General features: G+C 38.4%; 1 protein-coding gene across 1 annotated transcript in view; it reads right to left on the bottom strand.

The window, feature by feature from the left end:
* NUP214 (nucleoporin 214kDa) overlaps nucleotides 1-10,955 on the bottom strand; it is a 173,378-nt gene that overhangs the window by 152,635 nt on the left and 9,788 nt on the right. Inside the window, exons 8-11 of the mRNA XM_006834991.1 lie at nucleotides 8,805-8,911; nucleotides 7,719-7,785; nucleotides 2,125-2,251; nucleotides 1,330-1,491 (exon numbers count right to left, since the gene is read on the bottom strand). Coding sequence (XP_006835054.1) covers nucleotides 1,330-1,491; nucleotides 2,125-2,251; nucleotides 7,719-7,785; nucleotides 8,805-8,911 — 463 coding nt within the window. The remainder of the gene's footprint in view (nucleotides 1-1,329; nucleotides 1,492-2,124; nucleotides 2,252-7,718; nucleotides 7,786-8,804; nucleotides 8,912-10,955) is intronic.

Raw genomic sequence — 10,955 nt, 5'->3', positions numbered from 1 at the left:
CATTAATTGTTGCTGTTGGGAACATGCACAGCAAAACATGCACCAACTCACAATTTCTACAAGTGACATTAATTATTTCAGTTGTACAAGCATTCTCACCCGCCTTTTCTATTTTTTCTACCCTCAATAATATAAATTCACTGCCCCTAAGCTTACTATTCAATCTTCCCAGTTGTTGTTGCCAATTTGACACCACATAAAAAATAATAATAAAATCAGATTCATTGCCATCAAGTTGATTCTGACTCATAGTGACTCTGTATACAGTTTCCAAGGCTGGAAGTTTTTATGGGTGCAGAAAGCCTCATCTTTCTCCTGAGGAGCAACTGGTGGATTTGAACTGCCCACTTGTAGTTAATAGCCCAATATCTAATTCACAGCACATCCAGGGCTCCTTAGAGATGGTTTATAATGTCGTTTTAAAAAAAACTTTTATATTCTCTTCTGATAAGTGATAAACATGGTCACTATAAAAAACTTGAAAATACAGTTTAGTCTTTACATGTGTGAATTTATGCGCACAAAGAACATGTACCAAAATATTGACTGTGGAAATTGCTGAATTTTATGTTTATACTTTCTTAATTTTTCTCCAAAAAAACAAAGTTAAAGAAAATTATAAAATATAAACAAAAAGAAAATAAAATCCTCATGCCCCTTTCATCCAGAAATAGTCAATATTTTTATTATCTGTTTTTCAAGTATTTCTCAAGTATACATTTTGTCTCATAAAAAAGGGATGACACATATATTTTTTTAAAAAACATATCTCACTAACTTCCCTTAATAGTTACATGACATTTCACCCTACAAAATCCCATGATTAAGTAAAATTACTTTAGGATACTGATCACATCCTATACGATCATGTAAGAGAATTTGTTTGTAAACAATCTGATGGAATCCATCTGGCTGCCCTTCCATTTTCTCTAAAGTGAATCGTTGGAAAATAAAGATTGGTAGTGAAAGAAGCCAAGTTATGTGCATATGTATTCAAGGAAAAGAATATTCCCTATCTTACTAAGGTAAACAGGGCAGATAATGGTAGTCACTTTGCAGTTTTCATCCTTGGGGATGTTGTTGTTGTTATGTGTCATGGAGTCGGTTCTGACTCATAGCGACCCTGTACAGGGTTTCCGAGGCTGTAAATCTTTACAGGAGCAGAACGCCTCATCTTTTTCCACATAACAGCTGGTAGTTTCGAACTGCTGATTGTGAGATTAGTGCCCAACTCGTAACCACTACATTACCAGAGCTCCTTATCCTTGGGGATATTCCTGTACAGTGTAGTGTTATCTACACTCTGTCAAAGCAACGAAAGTTACATACCTGAAGACTTGGGTTGTCGCTCCCCTTCTAATGAGAGCTGCTCAGGTAACTTGATAAGGGATCTAATGCCAGGATTTTGATTGATCATATAAAATGGACAGAGCACGCCATCTGTTGAAAGTAACATAAGAACTGGAGCAGGAGGAAAAGTCTTTTCATCACCTGTAAAAAGAAAAGAAGAAGGAAAAAAAAGGATAAAGCAAAGAACCAAGTCAATTTAAGTACCTGGTCCCAGAAAGAAAAGAAAGGTTCCTAAAAAAGGAAGGGCTTGATGGTCTCATCTCAATAGCAGCTCAAGCCAGTTTATTCTGATTCAGTCTGAACAGCCTTTTGTACACTAGCTATTTAAAACAAGATTGCCATTCTCAGACCTCTTCCAGTCATTTTAAGCCTATAGTAAGTACTGACTCTCCCAAAGCTCCCTAAGTGTTCTAAGTGTTTCACACTGACCAAGACAGAAGTTTCCAGGCAGTGTTTGGTTTAGCAGCAAAATGACAGCCTCACCTGTCATGGCAAATACAGATGCGTCAAATGACCGTGTTTTTATTCATAGTAGAATCATATTTGTGTATTTTGTCTTTGTATTTATGACTTCAAGAGAATCAAAGCAAATCAGCACCTGTGTCTGAACACAGAAAACTACTAGTCTGACCAAACACTCCAGCCTACCCAAGCGAAGAGTAAGGATTTAATGGTATCTGACATTGACAATTTTCTAAACTGGAGCATCAGAGGCAGATAAAGAAGTGTCTCCTGTTGTGCATATTTCTGCACTAAACATTAGGCTATGCTTACTGATGGTGATTTCCATTTGGTTAGTATAGTCTATGGCAACTCCCATGGGTAAGGAGTCATCACTCTTGTCTGTCACAGGCAGTTCAGCTCGACTAGAATCCTCCAAAAGCCAAGATTCCCAGTTAATCTGGAAAAAAAAAAAAAAGACAAAATGCCATCTTGTTTTGTTTAGTTTTACACTGGTTCTTCTCAGCATCATCCAATAAGAGAGAGAGAGAGAAAAAAAAAATGAGATATACTTGGTTTAGATTTCTACAGACTGTGAGGCTCTGAAATCTGGCAAGATGGTCTAATAGCCATGCATATTCCAGCAAGAAAGAGACTAATTTTCTAAATCAACCTCTCCATCTGTTGCTGGTGTACTAAGTCTCTGCCTCATGATTGTGAACACTTTCTGAGCTACCCCTATCACAAGTGAGGAAGATTCCTGACACAAGATCTAACACCTGCTCCTAGAAATTTGGGGTTGGGACCAGGTGCTCCATGTTGGGACCTTGAACACAGAAGTCTACTCAACTGGGCCAGATGCCCTGTGCTTGCTCATCCACTCTCTTCAGTTCCTGGTGACAGATCCTCAGTCTGGTCAGTCTCCCTGTTCCTGGATTCCTCGAAAAATCCCTAAATATTTCCAATAAACTCCCCTTTTGCCTAGACTTGCTTGAGTGGTCTATTTCTTCAAACAAGTGATTCCAAGTTAAAAAAAAATCATTAACATTTTAATTTTCAGTGATGACCAAAACTGGGCAGGAAGAATCAAAGGGGAATAGTTAGTCAATAAGTAAGAGAAGAAACAAAATTGGTTTAGGAAAAGAAGATAATAAGCATACTACACGACCTAGCTGTGGAGTGAATATTATTCACATACAACGGTAAATCAAAAAGTATTGCTACAAAATCTACACATCTTTATTAAACAAAAATGTGAAGCTGTAGTTTTGTGTTTTTTTGTCATACCCTCCTTCTAGGTCTGCACTCTTCTGAAAATGCTGTTTTCATTTCGCTAACCCTTCTCTGAAGAATTCTGCACTCTACAATTTGAACCACATCAAAACAGCAGTTTTGGCACTCTAAAGAGATTCAAATCAAATTTTTTTTTTTTTAACATGTTCTTTGAATTTGGGAACTAAAAGATTGAAAGGGCAAGAGCAGGACTGTAGGGTTTCTGGGGAAAGAATTCCCCAATGAAACACTCAAAGATTAGCTCTTGCCACCCTTGAAGAATGAACAGGTGCAGTCGTAATGGGAAAAAAAAATCGTCAGCACAACTTTCCTGGTCTTATCCTCAACAATGCATTTTTCAACTTTCTTAAAACTTCTTCATAATAAGCCCCCATGGATCCTGTGTCCTTTGAGAAAATCTATCAAGATTATTGTTGTTGTTTTTTAAGTGCCATCAATTCAGTTCCAACTCATACTGGCCCTATAAAGGGTTTATGAGGCTGTAAGTCCTTACAATAACATAAAGCCTCATCATTCTCTCACAGAACAGACTACTGGGCTTGGCCAACCTTGTGGTTTGCAGCTCAGTATTTATCCCCCCAAAAACCAGTCACCATCACCTTCTGAGTTGATCTCTCTGCCTGGAACTACTCCAGCAGATTTCCTTGGAAGCCACTGTTTTCACTGGACTTTATTTATTTAAGTTTTTATTGTGAATTGACTGACAGTTTACATGGGAGAGCAACAGTTTTATACGCATCCTATCGTATTTCGTTTCATTGCAATGATTACAATCCCTTCCATGCATCATCATTCAACAGTATTTGCTTCTATTCCCTCTGTGGCTGTTTTTTTTTGTTTTTTTTTAATGTACACAAAAACACTCAAGAATATATAATCACTTAAACTACCAAAGGGCACATTTGGCAAGACAGCCTCCTGGCCACCAGCACACAGACTTTCTCTTTCCACTGCTTCTCTGGATAGGGTCCCATGTTCCGTTCATGCTCTTCTCCCTTGATGGTCCTAGGGTCCTCTGTTCCTGCCTGTAAGATTAACTATTCCCCCCTTTTTGTTACAAAACTTCTACCTTTACAGTTGTAACAATCGCAATTAGTCATGATAACAATTACTCACTATTGAATCTAAGAATCTTAGCCCCATTTCCTTTCACCAGATCTGTCTAGACAAGATGAAAACTCTTCAGTAGGGGCTCTACCTTCCCCCACATTGATTGGACATTTTTAAGGCACACTAACAAAACTAAAGGAGCTCTGGTAGCGCAGTGGTTATGAGTTGGGCTGCTAATCTCATGGTCAGCAGTTTGAAAATACCAGTGATTCCACAGGAGAAAGATGAGGCTTTCTGCTCCCACAGATTTACGGCCTCAAAAACCCTATACAGGTCGGTATGAGTTGGAATCAACTCCACAGCACATAGCCACAACTTGGCCTGGTGTGGCACTATGGGTTAATGCGTTGGACTGCAAAGTCGGTTTGATCCTCAAGATTGGTAGTTCAAGCTCACCAGCTGCTCCTTGGAAACCTAAAACAGGGCCGCTATGGGTTGCAACTGACTTGACAGCACTTAACAACCACCACCAAGTGTATTACTGAAAGAACTTGTCTGCAAAGACTCATTAATCAGACACATGCTTAACACAACTAGTTTTGGAATAAACCCTAGTCTGAACTGGAACCTTAATTGCAATACTTTTGACTTACCCTTGTATTCATAATGTAAACATAACACATACCAACTTTCAAAACCAATCTATAGACAAAACAAATTAATATCACAATTAATCAATTACCAGTAATAAAGCATATTATTATCTATAAATATGGAGGTAAAGTGCTGTAAAAGAAATATTGAACTGCTAACCACAAGGTCAGCAGTTATAACCCACTAGCCGCTCCTTAGAAACCCTATAAAGGGTCACTGTGAGTTAGAACTGACTTGATAACATTTAACAACACCACCACTAACAGACAACATTTACAAGTTAAAAATAGCCCCGTCAAGCTTCTTAGACATTACCAAATTCCTTGAGGGAATGAGTTGCTGGGCCTGGGACTCAGGACTTATAACCAATTAGTCTAATGGACACCACAACCCTGAGACCAGAACAAGATGGTACCCAATTACCAATTGTTCTGAAAGAGTGTTAGGCAAAGTGGAATGAAACCCAAAATTATAAAAAAAATAACAAGCTTACTGTTCAGAAAGAAACTGGAAGAACCCTTGGCCACCCCTTCAGGTCTGCAACTGAACTCCACTCCTATGGCTCAATTTTCATCCAAGAAACAGATAAGGTATTTGTTTTTACTGTTGTTGTTAAGTACCATGGAGCCTGTTCCAACACATAGTGACCCTGCACAGGGCTTCTGAGGCTGTAAATCTTTATGGGAGCAGAATGCTTCATCCTTCTCTTACAGAACCGCTGGTAGTTTCGAACTGCTGACCTTGAGGTTGGCAGCCCGACTCATAACCACTATGCCATAACACCATAACATATGGTGAGGTATGCTCATCATAGAATGGTCAACCATTTAAGATCAAAAAGGCAGCATTTACCAAAATACAAAATTCAGACAGATAGGGAAGGAGGAATATAAACAAAATAATAGAGAGGAAGTAGAATCACCAATTATTACATGGAGATTATAATAATTTAAAATAAAGTGTATGATTTATTGAATGTACTGATGATGCGCTCTGTAAACCTTCACAATAAAAACTTAAAAGAATTTTCCAGTAGAGAATAGCTTGTGAAATGAGAGGGAATTTTATCTGCTTGTTGTGACCAGGAGGTGTACACATAAACTTTAACACAACACTACAAGTATATTACAGAAAAAAATAGTTTTATTACGAACTAAACACAATTAAGAACTTCAAAACCTTGGTCTTGACTATTAGACCAGGTTTAGTAGCTCCATATCGATTTTTCTACCTGCCCCTCTTCAATACTGCTCAACACACTCCTCCTACCCTTTTTCCTTTCTTTATGCTGTATACAGTAAAACTGGTTTTTACCATATTTTTGTTCTCTGGTAATGTAATAAGGATGGTGGTGCCTTCCATTAATACATCATTCCAGTCTTGCTGGTAATTTTGTATAGTGTATGAATTGCTGTGCTGCAAAACCAAATAGCTGCAAAATATTGAAAAATCACTGAACTGTATAAAAATTGCAGTACCTTAAAAAAAAACTTAAAGAAAAAATAAGGTCCCCTCAGAGACTAGAACCAAGAGGAGTGGAGTATAGTATTTCTTTTCATTTAGAAAACCTCTGTACAATTTTATTTTTTAAGCATATACATAAATTAAGGAATGCTGTGGTGCTGTAGGATAAGCACTAGACTGGTAACCACAAGATCAGCAGTTCAAACCCACCAGTTTTCCTGCAAGAGAAAAATGAAACTTTCTGCTTCTGTAAAGATTTATAACCACTCCAAACCCTACACAGGTCACTAAGAGTTAGAACCAACTCAATAGCACTAACATTATACATAATTTTGATGTAAGTTAAAAATAAATGTATATTTTGAAAACCATTGCTATTGTTAAGTATCGTCGAGTCAGTTTCAACTTCTAGAGACCCAATAAAGGATTTCTGAGGAGTAGCTGGTAGGTTTGAACTGCCAACCTTGACATTAGCTGTCCAGTGATTATCCTTTAGTGCTGCATAGATACATAAAATATTTATGCTATTAAAAATTTCCTACTGAAGTCTAAGACAGTTCTAGAGCAGCAAAACACAATGCTGATTCTGCCACTCTGAACACATGAAAGCCATGCTACTTATAGTGGGCCACTTTGCTGCCCAGAAAATGATAAATGCTGAATGACTGAAGAAGCACAGGTGTTAATGTCTGGGATGTGCAAACATTTAAAACTGAAGTCCAAGTTGTTGTTAAGTGCCATCGAGTCAGTTCTGACTCATAGCAACCCTGTATAGGGTCTCTAAGCAGCAGCTAGTGAACTTAAACGACCAACCATCAGTTGCAGTTCAAACTGCCTTTGTAGTCCAGTGCATTAACCCACATTGCCACCCAAGACTGCCAAGTATTACATGAAAAAGTTTCCCCTTGCACTCTGTAGAGTCAACAAGTGGATAGCTTTCCATCGCTACCTCAGTCCATCCTTCACTGCAAGAAGGACTAAGTAAAAGAAAGAGGGGTATACTTATGAGCAGAGGGACTTTTTTCTTTCTGACATATTTTTCAGTTACATAAATTCGTCCTGTTGAGTCACAATTTGCTTCTATCTGCATGTCTTCCACAGTCAAGGTATGATTATAGTTTCTTGTATAATCGGGACAAGTTCAAGTAAAAGGAAAAGAAAGATGAAAAAAGAGAACAAGGAAGAAAAACCTCCCATACATTGCTGATTATATTACTGCAGCCAAAATCCCCAAAGAACAGAAGGACTTTTTGCAATACGGAAAGAACTGCTAAATCGGACACCATGGTTGTCCAAAGCTGTATCTAAGCCACTTGATCCAAGGTGCTTTGTCATTTAAGCTTTCAGCTCCTCCAGAAGTCATTAATAAGGATGTAAACCTCATCTAACTCTTAACCATATAGTTTAATTCCAACCAAAATCTTTCTCTGAAAGTATCACCAAAAAAAAGTGACAAAAAAATTTACCTGATCACTTTGCCGAGCCAGGATACTAACTTCTGTGGACGCTGCAGATGCTGCCAGCACTAAATCCCTTTAAGGAATAAAACCAGAAGACCATTAAATTAAAACATATCAACAAGTCTACCTTGATTTGGGTTTGCGGTAATGTGTGACACCTTTGAGTACACCCTCCAGACATCAAGGAACGGTACATTTTCTATATGGTTGATAAAAGATGAGTAAAGTTCAGATACAAAGCCTAACTTTTCAGACTTTTATAGGATAAAATCTTGGAGAATTGCAAGTCTACCCAAAAGAACACTCCCAAGGTAAAAGACACAATAGAACCAAGTCAAATTCACAATAAACACATCACCTTAAAAGCAGAATAATTTAATTAAAGGAAGAGACTCTTGCTTCAAGTAATCTACCTTTTAATTTCCACTGCTCTCACAAGAAAAGTTAATCTGTTCATTGATGGTGTTGTTGCCACTGAGTCAGCCCCAAATCATGGCAATCCCATTAGTAACTAGACTGGACTGTTGTGACCTACAGGGTTTTCACTGGCTACTTTTCAAAAGTAGATCACCATGCGTTTCTTCCTAGTCTGTGTTAGCCTAGAAGCGGCACTAAAACCTGTTCAGCATCACAAGAATGCACAAGCCTCTACTAATAGCACTCGCCAGGAATCAAACCTGGGCCTCCTACCTGGAAAGTGGGATTCCACCACAGAGCCCTTAAATAAAGACTGAAGAAGAAGAAAGGCATCGCTGTTGTTAAGTATTGTCAAGCTGGTTCCGACTCAGTGTGATCCTGTTAGGATTTCCAAGGAGCAGCTGGTAGGTTTGAACCACCAACCTCAGTTACCAGTGCAGTACTCAAGGTATGGATTTGGAGCATGAAACCTGAAGGCTTTTTGCCTGAGAATGACTCCAGCCAGGCAGAGTTTAATTCCATCTTATGCCTAGGTTTAAGTGTTCAGATTTTTTCTTGAGTACCTCTGGTGGATACCCAAAACCTCTATTTTTTTGCTCTTACAGAAAAAAACTACAAGTACAAAATAAGTTAGTCAGCAAGATTAGAAATCCATTCCTTGGGTTCTTCACTCACCATTCCTCAATGTAATTAAGGAAGTAATGATGCTGTCTCTCCATGCAGCTGCTATAGCAGGGTTCTGTGAAATTCACAAACCTCTCTGGGTGCTTTTCTTCCTTTTTCTATAAATAATAACCAGAATGAGGGGGAAGAAAATCTCGTGAGATTTTTCTTTAATCTGACACAACTAAGAATCTCAAAATCATAAAATCATTTTAGTTTTATGAGAAAAATTCACTCAATAAATAAAAAATGAACACAATACTCAGATGGCATTTAGCAGAACAAAGAATATAAATGTTGGCCATCAGTCAAAAGGCATTCAAATCCTATTCTGCCACTTACAGGCTATGAGACAAAAATGAAAAAACTGTTCGACCTTTCTGATACTCAGTTTCCTTCCAAGCTCCTGGCCAAGTCCTTGGAACATAAGTAGTTAATAAATGTGAGTGCAATATTATCCTTGGTGCGTTAATTGCCACTGAGTCAGTCCCAACTCATAGCAACCCTGTATAGGGTTTCCAAAGAGTGGCTACAGGATTTAAACTGCTGGTCTTTTGGTTAACAGTTCAATGCTTATCCTGCAACACCATACTAGGACTCCATATTAACCTTGTTGTTGTTGTGGTTATGTGCCGTAGAGTCAGTTCCGACTCATAGCGACCCTGTACAGGGTTTCCGAGGCTATAAATCTTTACGGGAGCAGAAAGCCTCCTCTTTCTCCCGCGGAACAGCTGGTCATTTCAAACTACTGACCTTGAGGTTAGCAATCCAATTTGTAACCACTATGCTACCAGAGCTCCTTATATTAACCTTGTTGTTGTTGTTATATGCCGTGGAGTCGGTTCCGATTCATAGCGACCCAGTACAGGGTTTCCGAGGCTATAAATCTTTATGGGAGCAGAAAGCCTCATCTTTCTCCCGCGGAACAGCTGGTAGTTTTGAACTGCTGACCGTAAGATTAGCAGCCCAATTCATAACCACTATGCTACCAGAGCTCCTTTCACTTGTATATTATTGTTGTTATGTGCCGTGTATACACATGTGTAAATGTGCACCCCTAGCCTTGCATGTGAATTTTGTTACTGTTGCCCAAAGTTCCCTTCTATGGAGGTGACTGGCTTTGCTCCTTTGGTTACTAACTTAAGCCTTTCTTTTGCACTGTCCACATGTGATCATGGAGAAGTTAGGAGCCTAAGAATTCTCTATCTGAATGATCCCTTCTCAAATGAAGCTAATCTATCTCTTAGGCTGTTCAATTTGAATGCTGCACCATTTAATCATCATTAAATATAAAGAATAAAAAATTATAAAGCATTTTTTATCAGACTGGCAAGGCAGACACTAGGAAAATGATAGTGCCACCGGGTAGTTACAAACTGGTATAATTTTTCAGAAGGATATTTTGGCAATATTCTCTACAGACAAAAAAACAACAATATAAAAAACCCCATGTATTTCTGGACCTAAAAACTTCATTTCTAGGCATGTATTCTAAAAACTAAACATACACAATGGTATAAAATGTATATATAAGAATCACAGAATTCTTTAAAATAGGAACAAACTGAAAGCAATCTGAATATCCAATAATAATGGAACAGCTAAAAGTAAACTGATACTTATCCAAATGACCAAGTATAGATTTTACTTAATGACATAGAAAGATTTTGCAATTTTACTGTCAAAACAAAGTTGCAAACAAAATGACTAGTACAACTTCCATGTATACATGCTTTCTCATCCGGTTTTCCTAAGAGTCATTGTAATTTAGTAATACTTTACAGATCCAGTTACTACCACTCCTCTCCCTGTCTTCAAAAAGACTCACTCCCTCATTTTATTTTAGTCTCTATTCAAATGTTGCCTCCTCAAAAAAGGTTTTTCTGGGCCACCCAACCTAAAACAACACCCCAGTTATCACCTGCCCCTGACTCTGCATTATCTTCTCCATCACATATTCCTTTGTTGTTATGTGCCGTGGAGTTGGTTCTGACTCATAGCGACCCTGTACAGGGTTTCCGAGGCTGTACATCTTTACGGGAGCAGAAAGATGAAGCTTTCTGCCGTGGAGCAGCTGGTAGTTTCGAACTGCTGAACCTGAGGTTAGCAGCCCGATTCGTGACCATTACACTACCAGAGCTCCTTAAGCTTGTGCTTTATTCC

This window comes from Chrysochloris asiatica, unplaced genomic scaffold (genome assembly GCF_000296735.1).
Source record: "Chrysochloris asiatica unplaced genomic scaffold, ChrAsi1.0 scaffold00014, whole genome shotgun sequence".
NCBI lineage: Eukaryota > Metazoa > Chordata > Mammalia > Afrosoricida > Chrysochloridae > Chrysochloris > Chrysochloris asiatica.
This window is presented reverse-complemented; position numbering and strand designations above follow the sequence as displayed.